The 19,583-nt window shown below is 38.0% G+C and overlaps 1 protein-coding gene across 1 annotated transcript in view; it reads left to right on the top strand.

The window, feature by feature from the left end:
• Positions 1-7,587, top strand: part of SEC23IP (SEC23 interacting protein) — a 43,397-nt gene extending 35,810 nt beyond the window's left edge. The window contains 2 exon segments of the mRNA XM_054035807.1: positions 961-1,061; positions 4,750-7,587. Coding sequence (XP_053891782.1) covers positions 961-1,042 — 82 coding nt within the window. The 3' untranslated portion in view covers positions 1,043-1,061; positions 4,750-7,587.
• Positions 7,588-19,583: the final 11,996 nt, after the last annotated feature.

Below are 19,583 nucleotides of genomic sequence, written 5' to 3'. Positions count from 1 at the left end.
GGGTGGGGGTTAATAGGAGCCTATATAAGAAAAAGACCCAAAAATCGGGACATCTGGTCACCCTACAGTGAAACGTCTTCTGACTGTTGGAAAGTAAAAACTCTATAGAAATAATGTAAATTATGTCTAGAAATAGGCAATGTTGTCCAGTGGTTAAACCACAGGACTTGAAGTAATATCTCATGGGGCTTTTTAATGTTGATAATGTTTACATGGTGGTAAATTGATAGTTGATTGTATAGGAGGTGTTCTTATCAAGGCTCCAATCCTGATGTATGCCAGTCGTATCAACAGTTTGCTCTGGTGGTTCAGTTTCCCTAATCTAATCAATAATAATATAAATTCCAGTGGTGAGTTCTTCTGCACAACCCCTCATTGTCTAGATTTTTTTACCTTTGTTTAATAGTATTTATGTGTAGTTTGTGTTCTCCACAAGGTGGCAGTCTGTAGTTATTTTTTTCTATCTAAAGATTTGTTACTCTAATAGACTAAACCATATTAAAGTACCTAATCAGCACAGCATATAGCAGGTAATACACAAGAATTCATATTAAAAAGTTTCCTCAGGAAGACATCAGTGAAATGAGCCAAACGTTCAGGAGGAGGAAACCCTGGCATTGATCCCTTTGCCTGAAAGGTTGTTGCTTATTTTATCAGGGTATAATGTGGTTATTACCTGTATGCTGAATCTCTTTGTAAATATTTGAGCAATTGCATCATTTCTGTTGCATTTTTAACTATGTATTGGCAATATATAAACAGCATTCCTTAGAGGGCAACATCCTTTAATATAGATCATAATCATAGTCATAATTACACCTCTCTCTCACTCAGCTGCCTTCTGGCATGTTTGAAACGATATGAGAGGGGCTTGTGCAATATTTGAACAACTCTTAGGACTTGCCTCAAGCAACAGAATGTTGGTTATAAAAAAAACTAACAGACCCTTTTTATTCATAGGGAATCTGAAGACACAGCTTTGCTACTTCTCAAAGAAATATATAGGACTATGAATATCAGTCCGGAACAGCCTCAACACTGATGTGGAGACACCTGAATTTGTAAGTTTTGCCTTCATATAAACTGCATGCACTTAAATCCCAGCATAATTTCGTGAACATGATTTTGGAGACCATTTTCTTTTTCTTTTCCCATCCAAGCTTACAGTGTAAAAAAGGCAGTTACAAAGTGTGTAATGTTGTTGCAATGTGTGAATTGTGGTTCTGGCTATAATGATCCTCCACCCACTGATGAAAGTTGTGCATGTTTGTAGTCTGGAGAGGATCGGGAGAGTAGAATTACTTACCTTCTAAAGAGTTCTGCCCTGGCAAATACAAGCAATATAGCTTGAGAATTGCAGCATAATTTCCCCAAAAGACACTAGCTCATTTTAAAAGGAACTAAAATAATAAATTGCATATTGTGCATCTCAGAATAAAAATATCTTTAGTACATGACAGTTTGAAAGTAGTAAAAAGAAGAACAGGAGTACTTGTGGCACCTTAGAGACTAACAAATTTATTAGAGCATAAGCTTTCGTGGACTACAGCCCACTTCTTCGGATGCATCCGAAGAAGTGGGCTGTAGTCCACGAAAGCTTATGCTCTAATAAATTTGTTAGTCTCTAAGGTGCCACAAGTACTCCTGTTCTTCTTTTTGCGGATACAGACTAACACGGCTGCTACTCTGAAACCTGAAAGTAGTAAGTATCCCAAATGAGGGTCCTCACTCTGAGAGTTTCTTCCACTGAGCGCTAGGAGCCAGAGTCTGAATTCGAGGTGATAATGGAAATACCATTTTGGTTAGCATCCTGTTGTTTTTCCTGGCTTCTGTGTTAATTGTTAAAAGCAAAGCAACCAAGACATAACAGAGCTGTAGAAATTAATGAAACAAATAGTTTCTTTCTCTTTGGCAGTGACTCGGGCTGTCTACGCTGGCACTTTTGTTGTAAAGCTTTTTTTTGGTCAGGGTTGTGGGGGGAAAAAAAACACTCCCCTTACTGGCATAAGTTTCACTGACAAAAGCACCAGTGTGGACAGCGCTATGTTGGTGGGTGATGCTCTCCTGCCAATATAGCTACTGCTGGTCGTTGAGAGTAGTATAATTATGCCAATGGGAGAACAGTCTCTCGTCAGCATAGAGTGGCTAGACAGGAAACCTTACAGCGACACAGCTGTAGCAGTACATGATACCATTGTCAGGCACTGACTATTATGGATATGGAGGTATTAAAATAGATAGAGAGAAATCATCTTTGCTCCCAGAAAACTTGCTGACATTCTGCATTAATGTTCTGGAAAGCTACCCCTTTTAGACAGCTGTTTTTGACGCTTTCATTGTTCTCAGAAGTGCATGAAAATCAAGAGAGGACAGTATCCTTCCTTATTAAAAGCACAGATGGGGGTCAAAATATTCAATCTGTGGGAGAGTATATGAACTTTTATAGGAGTATCCCAGATGCCTGTACTGCTGCTAGACAATCTTACTAGATTTTTGTAACAGAATGTTCCTGCTGCTAGTGTACTAAATACCCCCATTGGCAATCAGCTAAACTGGCTAGTGTACCAGCCTAATGTCAGTCCTGCTCCACTGAAGTATGTCAGAGCTGATTGACTGCACTTTAAGTGTACCAAAGTAAAAAGGAAAAACATACTTGAAACTACTGCTTAGCAACACAACTGCTTGTATCAATTGTCAAGATGCCATCTACAGCATCTCATATCATCATAGTTGTAATGTTGCACTCTTGGCTTTTGTCTCTTATATTATGTCCTTATAGGTTAAAATCCTTACTCACTTGTTCTCGCTACAGAATGGTTGTTTTTAAGCCCTACATAATTTTGTTTGTTTAGTGGCAAATCATTCTACAACAAACTCATTCCTGGTTTCTTGTGTGCAGGCTGGAACACTCTTTCATTAAGATGCACGCACAGTATCACTCATGGGAAAGAGCATGGATGTACAGTATATCACAGTCTATTGCTGTTTGCTAATGAGCAAGTCAGGAGTATGTACAGTTGCAGCAGCTTCAGGAGTTGCTCAAAGCTCTCCCATCCCTTGCTTGGCTAGCCAGCAAGCATATGAAACCACATTTCAAATAGTAATGTCCTGGATGGCAAAGCAGTCCAGGCCCTCTGGTACATTTGTTATTTTTATTTCAGAGACAAGAAATATCTCTCTGCTTGCACTATCTAAAAAGTCTTTGCAAAATCCTGCTCCTCTAGGAAAAGTAAGCATTTTTCCCAGGCCAGCATGACCAGTCATGTTCTACAGAATCTAAGCAGTTATTCTTCTCATAGTTGCAAAATAAAACCCTTAAAACAGGTACTGATGAGTGCAACTGGTGCTGTAACTGCTATGTTAGGGAAATGCGCTGAGGCAGCTGTGAGGAGCCTAAGGGGCTGAGATGGCCAGTATAGTTTTGAAAAGTCTCCGCTGAGTGACAGTGGATTTGGGAAACTGAATTGTGGTGTGTGTGGGGGGAAATTAGGGAAGATACTGCAAGAGATGGAGAGAGCAAAGAGTGATGAATTAAGTGGAATGATGCTCAGTGGGTAGAGGGATGAATGGGGGTGAATTAAATTTAGGATGTTGGTGATTGAGGTAGGAGGTGATTATTAAGTGAATTATGAAATGATCAGTGCAATACAGCTGGTGTGAAGTGTTTGTGAGAGTAGAAAGAGAGCGTTTAGTATGAAGTGTCCGAGGAGGTGTGAGTGTATGAGTGTAGTTGTGTGTGCTGTTATTTGACAAGGCTGGGCCAGTGTTTTTTTTGTTTTTTGTTTTTTCTTCTATCTGGGCTGGTGATAAAAAATATTAGCTATTATTGGGAGTGGTTGCCATAATAATCAGTGAATAGCTCCCAAGATCCGGCAGTCAGCTGTGACCAAAGTCATCTAAACCATGGGAAAAAATCTTCCAGCCCTCTCATCTAACATGAGTATTCTGCTTTGTCTTCTTGAAGTTACTCTTTGATAAACAATATTGTAAAGTTCACAGGATTTTTTGTAGGATGTTTGCATGCTTAGAATAACAGAAGTGTAGCCGGTATGGCCTGGTTGAATAGAAATGTATGTTGCATTAAGATTTAATCATTTTTACATAATATGTTACTCTGTATGCTTGGTGTTTATTTGCACTTGCTTGTCATTTTTGTGTCCTCTAAATATTTGTAATCAGAAAGTTCTTGCAGGCAACTTTATGCCCTACTTGTATTTTTAGTTCTTTTGTAATGGGTCCTCCAAAGTGCACGATACTTAAGTTAATATAACTTTGTATTCAGCTGCCCCCGCAAATCCTATAAAATGAGTTAAAGGGTATGCTTACACATATGGGCACAGTAGCTAATCCAACTGTACAATGATCCCATGATCAGAAATCAAGATCCAGTATCAAAGGCTCATTTTTTTTGATAGGAATAAATTCAATCATCATTGTGGGGAATTAACCTAAATCTCCCATTAGTGCAACATTGCAGTACTCCCATCACTCCAATTTGCAGTCATAACTCGCATCACCAGAATGAATCCTGATCATGGTGGTGGTGGTAGTGGTATTCTTTTGGGAGGACGAGGAAATAGACCTTAGGGTATTACATTTTTATAAAATGAGGAGAAGTGGGTGTGGAGTTTTAATCTTTTTCTCTTTGAAAATGACCATTAATGTGTTTAGTTTTAACATAGTAGTACTAATGCAAGACGAGGTTCAGTCTCACCTTTCCTGTTTTTGTTTTTGTTTTTCTCTGCACAGCATATCTAATGTTCCAACAGGCTTGCTGACAACACATTTTGAGGAACCTCCAGTATTTTTTTTAGTCACACATGACAAGAATCTGAATTACAACAGCATTTTTTTCTTCAGTCCAGAACTCTTTGATTTAGATAATGCCTTCTTGTTTCACTCAAGAGTGTTTCAAATTTTAAAATTATCAGCACCACAGTTTTGGAAGCATAATTGGAATGACACCATTTAACCTTCTTACTGAAATATAGTTGTACTGTTGCCAAATTTTGACCAATGAAGAAATAGTCGTGGCATGCAAATTATTATTTTTCTTCTCGAGCTACCTTGTCTGTTAGGTGTCAAACATGTATTTTCTATGAAGGCAGTATGTTCTTTATTAAAGAAAGGACTTGTTGAGACACAGCAATAATCTGCTCCTTTTAAAAAATGCGTTTCCACTTTTAAAAACAAAATGTGAATTTTAGTTATAAGCTGCTTTACATCAAGCCTTTTGTATTTGCTAAAACCAGCAGCCAGAATGACTTTCTTACTACTGTGAGTTCAGTGCTGAGATTTTATAAACGCTTTTTAGCCCTCTCACTTCTTAGCAATGGAGATAAAATAATCTTTTGTTATAGAAAACATAGAGATTTGTTACAGCTAGTTCAGCATTCACATCTCTTGGAATGTAACTGATGTAGAGAACAAAGAGGGATGAGTCGAACAATGTTTCATTTTGGTAATTAACTGTTCATGCGGCCTAGTGGCTGCTCTACCTGAGAACTAAAATCATGACATTGACCTCGGAAAATTAATTTCTCTCACCCAGGCATGTGAATGTAGAGCCTCTTTCAAGTTTATTGGAGCTAAATGTAACAGCCAAGGCCAAGATCAAAATCTGTGATCCATATTCTATTTTCATCTAGTGAAATCAGTGGAGTTGTATGGGGTGAGGTCTTCTGGATTAGTCTCTCTGAACGCTGGGCTTCCGTAGCTTTCTTCTGGCAGCATCTTTAATGCAATTACCTAACCTATAGTGCTGACAATATTTGCTTCTGTTACTGCAGTAAGGACATTTTGCTAATGTTTACATACTAAGTTCTTATGGAACACAGTGACTTTTTTGAGTATATGTAAAATACACATTTTTCTGTGTATATTTTGGTTAGTATAATTAAAAGATACTGTAATACCAATGAATCTTTACTGCAAGCTTTTGTTCTTATCTCAACCGTGAATGATTCCTTCTCTCACTTAATGAGAAGGACCTTGGATGCTTTTGGTGTCACTTCTCCCATTCTGAATATTCAGAATTACATTTAGTATAGTAGTTTCCCTTCAATTTTTTTTGTTAAGCTAGAATAAATTTTGCCGAGATATATCAGATGGACCGGTCTCTTGGCTGATGGCACAATGAGTGGAAAAGCCCAAGCCCTTCAGTAAATACTGTATTAAAGATAAGTCTCCCAACAGATTTTATATAATTGGTATTCAGATCATGTAGCCTATAGTACTGGATAAAATACCAAAGAATGAAAGACGTATCGGTTTTCAAGAATCTACAACAATGTTGAATGTGTACATTGTGTTGAAGTGAGTACATAAAGGCAAACCAAATAAATTTAATGAAAAAAATGTACAGAGGATGTTTGATATGACTTATCACTCTGAATCTAAGGGAAGATGCTGTTGGGAATTCAACTTGCTTTTTGCTTGTATATTATTTGTTCATTACTGTGAAAGGAAATTACTGTTGAAAACAGATTAAGCAGGTAGTCACTTAAAATAGATGTTATTTTTGACCTTGGATATTTTAAATCCATTAACTATTTTTAATTCCACCTTTTGCAATTATTTCAGGGGGGAAAATTCTGACTGGGATCTTAGACTTATGTGGAATAGCCACCATTTGAACCACCTAAAATGTGAATTATATTCTGAAAAGTGACTGTTTTAAAAGTTGCACATTAATCATCTGGTATGTATGCTTTCTTTTATATGTATTCAGTCATTTCTGCTTACTGCAGTGACAGAAGTTTCTGCTTTTAAATCCTGTTGGCTCGGCTGAAATAGCAAGCTGGATTCTGTTCCATCTTGTAACTTAGTAAACATTTCTGTTGGTGATGCACAACAGTACAAACTTTTGGAGGGAGTGGGATATAATTTGGCCAGCAGAAACTTTAATCATGTAGAAGAAGAGGGGAAAACCCAGCTTGATTTTTCAAATCCAATTTTCAGAGTTACTCTCTAGAGGCAAAAATATCCTTTCTAAGTAAACCAAGGACAAAGATCTGGAAGTCAGAGACACAATAAACATGGAACCCCATAATGTCAGAGAAGAACAGCCATTTAAATCTAGGCAAGAACAGACCACTAGAAAATGCACTATGGGGAACAAAGGGCACTGGCAAGAGAGGGCGTTTTATTACCTTATAGCTGACTCCTGTAATATTTGTTTTTCCTTTAGAACTCTGGATTATTAGCTACATAGGCTGTAAGCTTTTTGGGGCGTTTTTGTGGGGACTGTGTACGGTGCCTACCACAGTGGGGGCCTTGGTCCTGACTGGGACCTCGAGTTGTTGAAATAGAAAATCTCCTTCAGAATAATAATAAACATATAACTATTTAAAAAGTTTATATAAATATTAAAGTGTTATCCTCAAGACAATATATTTGGTGCACCCTATATTATGGGCTTCGTCCTGCTCCCATTTCAATCCAGGGCAAAACTCCATGGACTTAAATGGAGATAGGAATTGGGGTCCATGTACTTACTTTTCTTTAAATACAAATCCGTTTGCTTTTCCACTACTATTGTTCCAAAATATTTTACCCAATGGAATAAAATTCATCTTCACCTTGTCATATTGATTTTCTTTTCTTTCATGCAGCCTAGTGCAGTGCTACTATACCACCTCACTGCTTCTTTATATCTACATAGTCGGCTCACACACACATCTGCCACCTCATAATCCCTTCCTAATATTCTCTAGTTCAGCATATTACATTACTTGTCTTGTCAGCCTGAATTAGATTTCTCTACTCTCACTTCTTCAGATCCCATTATCAGCTTTGAACTGAACTACCCATCTAATAATTCAAAGGTTGTCATTGTAATCTGAAAGTATTAATTATTTAACCTATTTCAGTAATGTTCCCCTAATTCTGTATCTATTGTCTTCTGATAAAAGTACCACTTGCATCTGACAAAGGATAGAGAAATCACACACGCTTCTAAGTTGGCCATCACCAAAGTATCTGGGCACCATTACTTAAATTTAGAAATAATTTAGCACCAAGAAAGGGCACAAAAGCATGTAATATTGAAACTTTAATATTAGAATACTTGATAGTAATCCCTAAGCCTTTTAATTAATTAATTATTTTTACTGGTCTCTGTTTCCTAGTGTTTAGTTCATTAAGGCCCTTTCCTATGGCTGTACTGTGTCTGAATTTTACTAAGTAAGGTATGATGTCAACCCTTCTAAATTATGGTTCCCCCTCCCCTCCCCCAAACCTCTGGGCTTGTTACAACATTTGATGATGTCAAACAGAAAGTTGTAGAAAAAGGCTTTGTAACTAGTTGGGCTTTAATTTCTTGACACTCTCTGGGGTCACATGAAGCCTGTTGGTCTCTGTATAGTTTTCAGCTATCTCATCTGACCTGTGTGAACTTGCCTGTTGCAATTTTCCTTAGAAATAACTGTAGTGCTGGTAAGAGACTTGGATGTATGTGGTCTGGTTTTGGTGACTTACTGACTTTTGAGGCTTTTCTGGTGTTACTAACATATCTTTTCACCTGGAAGCCAGAACTGTAAAGTTTCCTTTATTGTTTTTTTTTCCCTACTGTGTGTCCATGTTTATTTTCTTAAAATTGGTCATGAATGCTGGATGTGTTAGCAAGAGGAGATTGATAATAGAGGGTGGATTAAAGATCATCGAGGCACTTGTTTAAAAATACAAAAGGTGACATGGATTTTTACAAAAAGATAAGGGAGGAAAAATTGACTTTAATAATTTGAATTTAAGTATTGAGGATATGAGCCCTAATATTGAAGTGATGATATAGTTGTATAATTTCCAGTCTCCAAAGATGTTGAAAAATGGAGCAAAATTTACTAGTTTTACAGCATATATTTTTTTTAAATCCCCAATTTTTACTATGAAAATCCCAAGGAAAAGGATACAAGGAGTGCTAAGACTCGGCCTCAATTTTTTTTTCCGGTTTCCAGGTAATGCAGTCTGCTTCTCTGTTATTACTATCTTTGCTGAACAGCTCCGCTCTGTATTCAGGTATATTTCTTTAAATAACACCACTTTTTAAATAGATTTTTTTGAAAAATAGTCAATTCCAGTCAATTTCTTTTCATGCATAGTATGTAACGTTCCTTTAGTCTGCTGTCTTGTATTCACCATTTCCTGCTATTGTAAATGCACCTGCAAAAAGGTTCCCTTTGTGCGATACTCTAATCACTAAGTCCCACCTGTTCACAGCATATAGAATCCACTGCCAGGGCAAGTAGTGGAGGGAGCTAACACTGTGACTTGGATTAGTGTCCATGTAGCTAAACTCTAACAGAGAATTACTACTGAGTCTCACATAGTACTGAAAATTTACTCTTATTTCTTCCTGTTCTTTCTTGAGCTTAAACCTAAAACATCTTCTGATCTTGTGCGTTGATCAGCAGATTAAGAAATCCAGCTCTGTCACTCTCAAGTAGTTTCCTTCTTTAAAAACTGTCCATTATTATTGCATTACATGTCTAAATAATTTAAATATACTGTGATCGATCTTCTATTTATTTTGGGCCTCCTTTATCTACAAAAACACTTTCTGATTAACCTCCTCCTCACAAAGCACAAATATTCAGCTTTCGAGGGATGATATTCTTGTTTACTTATCCATTATCCGTGACCTTGACTACGTTTCTCTGCTGTTACAAACAGCATATGATGGATTTCTTCAATCCCTCCTATCACCTGACCCTTTTTGAGTCTTTTTTTATATAAATATCAATCTAATGGATTAAACAGGCCAATCTGTATAGCCATAGGTTTTAAATCACAGGGGTTTACAGTGCAAAAATCTTGGCCAAAACACTACAGCAGGTGCCTTGCTGTGATAAACTTTGTTAGAATTCTTAGTCCAGATTTTCCAACAAGTTAGGCATTTAATTTTGCATGCAAATCATGCAGTATTCATACTGGCACACTCGGTCATGGTAACTTGTCCATGCAAATGTGACAAATTTGCATACGTAGTTTATTTGAAAATCTGGTCCTTAAGTCCCTAGATTCTTTTATTTTAAATTTGTCTATTACCAATGTCATGGATGAAAGTACAAAACTTAATACGTGCTTTTCATCGGAAGATTTCAAAGTGCTTTACAAAGGAGGTCAGTGTCAGTATCCCTGTTATAGATGGGGAAACTGAGGCACAGTGGTGATGTGACTTTCCCAAGATCACCCAGCAGGCCATTGGCAGAGCTAGGAAAGAACCAAGGTCTCCTGAGTCCCTAGGCAACACTCTTACAGCTTTTATTTTTTTTTTAAATGCTGTCAAACTGCTGGAGGAATTGAATTCTAGAGGCCAGGATCCTCCACAATGAATGTCTGGTCACCAACCCCTGGAATTTTTTAAAAGGGAGGTTTGTTAGCTTAAGCATTTCATGTGCCCTCAATAATCCTGGCAGCACACAGGAGATAGTGGTTTACTTAGCCTTCCTGGCCACCTAAGAGATGACAAGTCAACACCTTCTATTGCACCTAGAAGTGAATAGGAAACCACTACCCTTGATGAACTGGTATAATATGCTTTCAATGACTTATACTACCATGCAACCATGGAGAGGTAGCAACTTAATAGTAAAGGTTGCAACTAGCTTTCTTGTAAAAGCCTAAAGTGTGTGTGAGAGAGAGAGAGAGACTCTCTCTCTCTCTCCCCTTAATGTCATACGTTCCTCATGTGCTGTGCTGCCAAGTTAGAATTTTGAGTTTTGGGCTAGAATAATAGAATAAGGCAAGTGTGAGATAAATTAAAAAAAAAGAGATATGACTTGTTATAAAAGTTTCCTAAAATGCTACGGGCATGTCCTGTCTTTGTTCTGCACCAGCACATTCCTACAGTATATACTTGTGTCTAAGCCTAATCATTAATTGGGTTTTTTTCTTCACCCAAATTAGGGTGGTGCTGGCTTCTGGGTGAGTACTATTTTAAAAGTAACCAAATTTTTTTTATTATTAAAAAATAGCGTTGGGGAAAAAAATAGAAATAACTAATTTTATGGTAGTTCCCAGACAAATTTTAAGGCTTGTAAAGTCTTATCAATTTAAGGAAGAAAAATAGACTCTATTGTAGGGTTTTTTATTTCCACTGATTACCATAGTAAAAAAGTGTACATCTCAGAATATTGTAGTTACTTTTAAAATAAACATTTGAATGCCAGGAAATGCATAGGTAAGGGTCCACAGACAACTTTATCTTTGCAGCAGTGGGTAGGCTATCTACCACCAATTTTACTAGGTCAAACCACATGTGACATCTCCAGTACAAAATCGCAAACCTGTAAGTCTCCTGGATCTACAAAACCCACCCAAACACACAGTTCATGGGTTCAACCACCAGCACATTGGTCTGTGCTTGATCAGAAAAACTGAATAGAAATCTGAAAAATTAGAAGATCTTTTTAAAATAGCTACAAAGAAAAAGAGCATATTGTTAAGGGTGTTGGCTAATAAATTTATTGAACTGCTGACAAATATTCTTAGGGAAAGTTTCTGACAGCTGGAGAAGAAACCAGAAGACCGAGGGGAAACGCATGCAATCCTGATTTTCAAAAATGAAAAGAGTGGCCCTATCAATAACCAGGAAAACTGCATTGCTTTTTCTGATTGATTTGCAAAACTAGTGGTTGGGATGAATGCAGTGGATGTAGTATATGCAGATTTAACTGTATCACAATCCTAGCTAGGGAAAATTAATTCAGATTTAGTTGAGTCGCAACAGTAGTCTGGACCGAAACCCAGTTTAAGCCTCTAATAAAGGGTAATGGTAAATAGCAATGTGTGTGGTGGTTTGTTTTTTCCCCCAAGGGGATTGAAAGGAAGGATGCTTTGGGGAGTGGGATGAAACCCAGATTTGTTAACCGTCAAGCCTGCCTGTATTTTTATTCAGGCATTTGAAGAAGGAGGTGAGTTAAAGGTAAGTGGATAGTAAGAGATCTGGATTTTAGGATTAATACTATTATCAGAATTCAGGGCAACTGCACCTGTTTCCTCTCTCTGGTCCAGCAAGGGCACCTGCTTCCAGCTCCCCAGCTGTTGCCTTTCTTGGGTGGAGACCCATGTCTCACTCCCTTCTGACTGAGATATTTCCAGACTGCACAGTTCTCTGCCTTCACTGTGTTGCTTTCCCTTCAGAGACTGAGAAAGTGATTGTCAACAGTTATAAGTTAGCACACAGCTCTTTCTGTGCAAGCCCTATTTTATTCTTAAGGTAAAAACACTACAGAGAAAACATATTCAAAATACAATAACCTACACACATGCTACTTAACCTTACTGGATATGGGGGGAGGGATAGCTCAGTGGTTTGAGCATTAGCCTGCTAAACCCAGGGTTGTGAGTTCAATCCTTGAAGGGGCCACTTGGGGATCTGGGGCAAAATCAGTACTTGGTCCTGCTAGTGAAGGCAGGGGGCTGGACTCGGCAACCTTTCAAGGTCCCTTCCAGTTCTAGGAGATGGGATATCTCCATTAATTATTATTATTATTATCACCCCAAATCTAACATGAGCTCTGGCATGAGCAGTCCTTGAAACCCAAAAGGTGGGGTGTTCCTTTGTGGTCACAAGTTCATCACAACTTCAGCTCACAAAAAAGCATCCAGGCTTATGGGGCCTCAGCAGGTCCAGTTCTTCTGACCCTACCCTAAGGACTGATCCCTCTGTGGACCAGAGGTCCTGTCTGTTTGCTGGAACAGGAAGAAAATTTAAAACCAGGCTGTTTTATCCAAAAACCCTTTCTTTGTCTGTTGGTCTCTGAAGAATCCATTTTGAACTAGTACCTGTGTACTTCTCCAGGGGGATGGCTTCCAATGGCTGATAAGGGACGAAGTACCCTAGCATCCCTCTCCTCCTAGAGAAGATGCATACAATGTCACAATAACACATACACAACTGCATCTTTAATACAATGTAATCCAAATTCAATAAGATTTAACTTAATTCAGTAAAGCTGTCTTAATTCCATAAGGTTTGTTCCAAATGTTACAGGATCCAGCCAATATGTCACAATTAAGTGTGGATGTTTCCTTATATTATTAACTTGATCTTTTTTTAATATTCTGCATTTTTAATTATTGTGAAAGCACCCAGGGAAATGGATATGTACTTTAAAAAGAGTGAGATCCATATGATGTTGCTTTTTATCAACAGACTACATAGTCTGAAATGCTCACTATGAAATGCAGATCTTACTTCAGTAAACTGGGAGGTGGGAGCAGGGCTAAATCACTAATGAATCACAAATATTCAGAAAGGGTTACATCTTTACCCCCGACATGTAAGTCTCAAACGTGCAAGGTGTGACGTGACTAATTTGAAAGTGGCACTTATTTCCTTTACAAGTGTGTTTTAACATTCCAAGGAGACTGTTTATGAAACCTCTGATGGTTTTTTTTCAGCAGCTGAAAAATTCCTACGGTTGCTCTTAGATAATGAATCTGACTGTTTCAAATACAAATGATTACATATGAGCTCATGCTTTAAAAAAATAGCCTGAGTGGACGTTAATGGCTGTAAATAGGATAGATGCTAAATAAATGCGGGAAGTGTACAGCAAGCACAGAGCTAACTGAAACTGCATTCATGGGCCAAATCCTCATGTGGCGTAAATCTGCATAGCTCATTTGGAGTTAAGAGCAAATTTATAGCAACTGAGGATCTGGTGACTAGTCTTGAAAGGTACTTCCCCAGATAGCAAGTAAAGTTGGGTGATATGTTACTTTGAAATAGTCTTCCATCTATATGGACAGCCTAGGGTAAACTGAAAAGGGAAAAAGGCTAATGAGAAGGGAATATATTAGGCAGAAGAAATGGGAAAGGGGGAGAAAGTGAAGAAGATGGTTTAATGGAGTAAGATCTATCCTGCAGAGCTGAAAGTCAGATGGTAAAAAGCTAATTAGTGCATTCAATGTAAGAAACCCAGTACTGAAATAAAGGGATGATCGTCAGGGTGGTATTGGCATTCAGCAGTAAAGGAATTTAAGTGGGGAAGATGAGAGAATATTTTTAAAAAGGAATGAAATGCAGAAGACTAACCAAAAAGAATTCAGTGAACTCAAGTTTGTAACTTGAACTGAAAGGAGAAATTGCTGAAAATGTTCACTGGAGGTATAACCAACTTTATTTTCAGTTCCAGAAAAGACACAACTGGAACAAAATAACTGGCAAATAACTATGTGAAATGACAATATTGGGGGGGGGGGGGGGGGAACAGATGTGGAACAGTTGGTAGCCTATAGTGCTAAGCATGTGAATGATGGTTTAAAGAGAAGTTTGTAAAGAAGGTCCCTGAACCAAGACGTTTACAAGCTAAACACTTTTAATGAGAAGTAAGATTCCACCAGTTTTTCTCAGTATGCATGGCTGGAATTCTTCAAGGATTTTTAGTATTAAGAGAAACTATTGGTTAGAGCTAAGAACTCACACTAAAAAAGCTGCTCTCTAATTTCATCTTTTCCAGTTCTTGAAAAGTTTGTGAGCAGCCTGTGAAATTCTGGAATCTGTTCATTAAAATAATTTTCTAACTTTTGATGGTGTCTTCCTCCCCTCCACCCCATCCCCAATAAAAATAGTTTGAAAATAGTTTGTAGTCTGAAGCATTCCTATAATGTAAGTATTTGTTTACTTAATTAGATATTCAGGATTTAGATTTTGAAATGTGCACTGCTGGTTAGTAACGTACAGTAAATTGTAGCAATGGTATTTGGTTTTGTTTCCAGATGACATACATAACTAATCAGCACAGCATACATTTTCAAGTATCCCAACTGAATGCACAGTTCAACATTTATTTGTATTGAATATTTGAGTCATCAGACTTAAATCTGCATTTCATGACAATTCATGCAAGTAAAATTTGATTATTCACCCTAGGAAGCCACCAATAAGGGTTGTGCACACAATCAAATTGAAATTAAATGAAAATCTCAGAACAACTTTTTTTTCCTTTTGGGCTGTGCTGTTGTACTGCCTCAACAATAGCTGTTGAGATTGTTTCACTTGAATTAGGAATATAGTTCTAATCCCCTCAATCAGTGCAACCTATTGTTAATGGCTGGCATCCTGTCTAATTTTATTGGTGCCACAGCCTTTTGGAAAACCATCATGAAAGATCCCATCTGAATTTACAGTAGATGCCAAAATACGATGCATCAATTCATAATTTATTATTTGTCTGCTCTGATGAAATCTTGGCCATACAGTGGAATAATCAAAATATTCAGAGTAAGGTTGTTGGTAGAAAGGAACCCATAGTCACCCTTTCTTCAGTATCTATTTGTTTCATATTTCAGTGGTTTAAAATAGTTTTCTCATTGGAAATCTTGCTAATTTGTTTGCCCAGCCTTGGGTAAATTATTTTTGTATTCTACGTAGTTTACACTTGCAGTTTGCAACTGGCATATTTAATATTGTGTGTGTGTGTGTATATGTGTGTGTATATGTGTGTGTATATGTGTGTGTATATATGTAGAAGTACCCAAAAAATGGAAAGTGCATTAAGTATATGCAATCTATTCTTATTCCAGGTGACTTCAGCCCTACACTTTTTTTTTTGGCATCCTAACAAATTTTGCTTACAGTAAATGCTTTTTTCAAATTTAGTAATAATTGTTTGAATAAGTATCCATGGATGTCTGAGTAGGCTACAAAGTTTAGGGTTATTTATGAGCTTTGCTATTATGTCAAAAACGTCTACAGTGCAGATGAGAAATGTATTTTTTGTCTGTTCTTCAGATAAGAATTTTTCTCCCAAATACCAAAATTTCTGAGTTGGAAGCCAGCTGTGGAAAGTTTATTCGGAACACCACAAAAATACCCAATAGTAGGCGTAATCTACAGGACCCTGTCTGTCACACATACCACATAGGTTGTAATTGTGTGAACTTCTGGCATCACATGTTCTGGTGAAACTCCAGTTTTGATGCCTGTTTTCTTTGCCATTTAAAGCCAGTGAATGCTTGCATGAGTTCTTAAAATGAGATTAGGCTTTGGAGCTAAAACATGCTAATATACTTACTTCCTGCCACAACCTTAAATTCCACAATGCTGGTTAATTCACAATTTTATAATCCATTGGTGCTCCGTATTTTGTGTACTAGAACGCTCTGCCAGGGTCAAAGCAAACACTCTTAGATGAAACTGCATAAACATACAATGCCATTTTAGTAGTGCTTCTAGATTTATACAAATAATTAGAGAACCAACTGCAGAAATATTCTCTCAGCCATGTCCCTTCTTAAAGTCACTTTATCTTCAGCAACGCGAATAGCTTCCATTATAGTGGAAGGTGCCAGGAATTTTCTACACTACTAGACAACATTTACAACTCTCACTGTAAGAACAAAGGAATCATTAAAATATTCTTAATGAGGAGTTAATGATTCAGTGACAGATCTAACACTATCCGGAGGAGGAAGGCTGTTACTTCATCCTGCACTGCAAACATTCCAGTATTGGAGAAAACAAAGTAGCATTTTACTTGCATTGGAATAGGAGAGGTTTTATAAAGCTGTGGGCAGGATCGAACCTGGGGTGTCTGGAGCTTAGTTCATGAGCTAAAAGCCAATTGCCCCTGGCTGTTAGCTAAGGCTGTAGAGTAAATCTCTCTCTCTCTCCAAGAACTGAGAATGGAACCAGCGATCCTGGGTCCCAGTCAAGTACTCTATTTGATCATGCTGCCTCTTGAAGCTTTAATTTAAAAATTGCATTGGGGATAGGGTTGCAGTTCTGCCTACACGTTTGGTACTATTAAAACTAATTGCTTCTTTTCTTTCTTTCCCTGCTTTGCTCATTATTGCTGTGTCCAGATAGCATTTGTGACATAGTTCTCAACCGGCTCTGGCTTTTGTGGAGGATGGGTTCTCAGAATTAGCAACACTAACTCCTCTTGATTGGCAGGTAAATAGTAGAGGGGAAATGGGCTGATTAGTGTGTGTCATTCCCAATTCTTCCTGTGGCTTCTGCACAGCCACGGTTGTAATTGGTTTCTTTGGTCAGACAACAGGTGTAGAGCTCCGCATTGTACTCCTCTCTATTGATCAGGGAGCCAATTTCAAGTTCTCTAAGTGGCATGCCTTTTGAAGTTGAAGAAGCAGTTGAATGAGAGATTTTTGTTTTTTTATAAATGGACATTTTTCTACTTTCTTATTTAATTCCAGTAGTGCCAAGTATCCCCAAACAGTACCGTAGCCACAGTAAAGCTATCTGCATTTTGTTTAGGTGAAGAGGGCAATACAGAGTATGTTTAGATCTGTTTTACTCACACTCCGTGGTTCAGGAGCCTAATTAGTGAACCACATTACCCCAAAAAGCCGCAGTAGTGTGAATTCATTGTTTCTACTATAGTACTATATATTCATATTTAAATAATATGATGGGGGAAATATTTAGTGTGTGTATATATTATTCTCACAGCAAAATGACTGCCCAAGCAGTATTATTTTATCAACTGCAGTTGGTTAATAACATGGTAAAAGCATCCTAATTGGTTAATCACTTAGATTGGTTAATAATTAAATCAGTGTTTTAATATCATGTGCTGCAAAGAGCCACTTGTCACTCGTGAGTCTCAGTCTGAGTCTCACTGTTCTAGATGAATAAAAAGCTTGTGAAGGTTCTATAACTAAATGCCTCAAAGATTTGTCATGTCTCTCTATTTTGCTCTCTTCCAGTTGCGGAGTTCGGGTTAAGGGAACATTGTTCCTTTAAACTTGGTCTAAAACTTAAACAAGTTTTTACAAAACTGTAGCTCAATAGAAATGTGCTGATGCATTTAAATTCTAAACAGGCTTCTTCTTGTCAGATCTATAATCTAAAGGTGGCAGGGCTGAAAACCTGAAAGTAAAACTGAATAATGTCAAAAGTGAAGTTGACTTTAACTGATTTTCATTGTCTTGTGATGAGAGAAATGAAGGAGGAATGATGGCAGAAATAGTACCAAGGGCCCAGATCCTCAGGAGCCTAAATACTTCCAGGGATTTCAGTGGAAGTTGGGAGCCTCCTAAATACTTTTTAAATGCTAATTTCTACCCCTGTCATAAACATACAGCTAAGGGTAGCATAAAATCCCTCCTTTACCTGTAAAGGGTTAAGAAGCTCAAATAACCTGGTTGGCACCTGACCAAAAGGACCAATGGGGGGAGAAGATACTTTCAAATCTGTGGGGGAAGGCTTTTGTTTTGTCTCTCTTTGTTGTACTCTCCGGGTCAGCGAGGAACCAGGGCAAGGAAAATACATCTCCTAAAGCCATACTTGAACTAAGCATCTAAGATTACAAATTGTAAGTAATAGGAAGGAAATGCATTAGATTCTCTTATTTTAGCTTGTGAATTTTCTCTAGGCTAAGAGGGAGATTTATTCTTGTTTGTTTTGTTTTTGTAACATTAAAGTTTTGCCTAGAAGGGAATCCTCTGTGGTTTTTAATCTGATTACCCTGTAAAATTACCTTTCATCCTGATTTTACAGAGGTGCTTCTTTTACTTTTTTCTTTCTCTATTTAAGAATCTAATTGGTTTTTTAGGCCTGGTCCCCGCTAACACCCCCACTTTGGACTAAGGTACGCAAATTCAGCTACGTTAATAACATAGCTGAATTCGAAGTACCTTAGTCTGAACTTGCGGCAGGGAGGCTCCCCCGTCGATGCCGCGTACTCCTCTCGCCGAGCTGGAGTACAGGCGTCGACAGCGAGCACTTCCAGGATCGATTTATCACGTCTAAACCAGACGCGATAAATCAATCCCAGAACATCGATTGCCTGCCGCCGGACCCTCCGGTAAGTGTAGACATACCCTTAGTGTCCTAAAAACCCAAGGGTCTGGTCTCTGCTCACCTTGGGTACCTATTTGGTTGGTATATTATTCTCAAGCCTTCCTAGGAAACGGGGTGAAGGGACTTGGGGGGATATTTTTGGGGAAACATGAACTCCAAGTGGTCCTTTTCCTGAATCTTTGTCTAACTCACTTGGTGGTGGCAGCGATACCATCCCAGGGCAAGGAATTTGTGCTTTGGGGAAGTTTTTAACCTAAGATGGTGGAATATAATCTTAGGGGGTCTTTTATGTGGGTCCCCACATCTGTACCCCAGAGTTCAGAGTGAGGAGGAAGCCCTGACAACCCCTATCAGGTGGTGAGATCAGCACAGTATTACATCAGAAACAAATAATAAATACAAATAAAGGTATTATTTGTTTTACGATAGTGTATGGGACCTCTAGTCATAGGCCAGGACCCCATTGGGCTATGCACTGTACAAAGACATAACAAATAGTGCTGTTTATCTGGAATTACGATTAAGTTGACTGTGTTAATAAAGAGGAAGGGGAAGACCAGCATTCTTACGGGGGACTCACCAGGAGTTGGCTATGTTCTCTGCTCTGCAACAGACTAGGTCATCTTGGTTAAGTCACCCAAAGCTCCAGCCTCAATTTTTTCACCTATAAACTGTGGATAATACTTAAGTCTCAGACATATAAGTGTGGTTAATTTATTAACGTTAATTTTTTTGAGACCCTCAAAATGGCCTATAAGAATTTATGATGTTGCTGGATGAGTGAGATTTATGCCTTCTCTTAAAATTCCCT

Source organism: Malaclemys terrapin, chromosome 7 (genome assembly GCF_027887155.1).
Source record: "Malaclemys terrapin pileata isolate rMalTer1 chromosome 7, rMalTer1.hap1, whole genome shotgun sequence".
Lineage (NCBI taxonomy): Eukaryota > Metazoa > Chordata > Testudines > Emydidae > Malaclemys > Malaclemys terrapin.
Note: the sequence above shows the minus strand (reverse complement) of the source record. Positions and strands in the feature narration are given on the sequence as shown.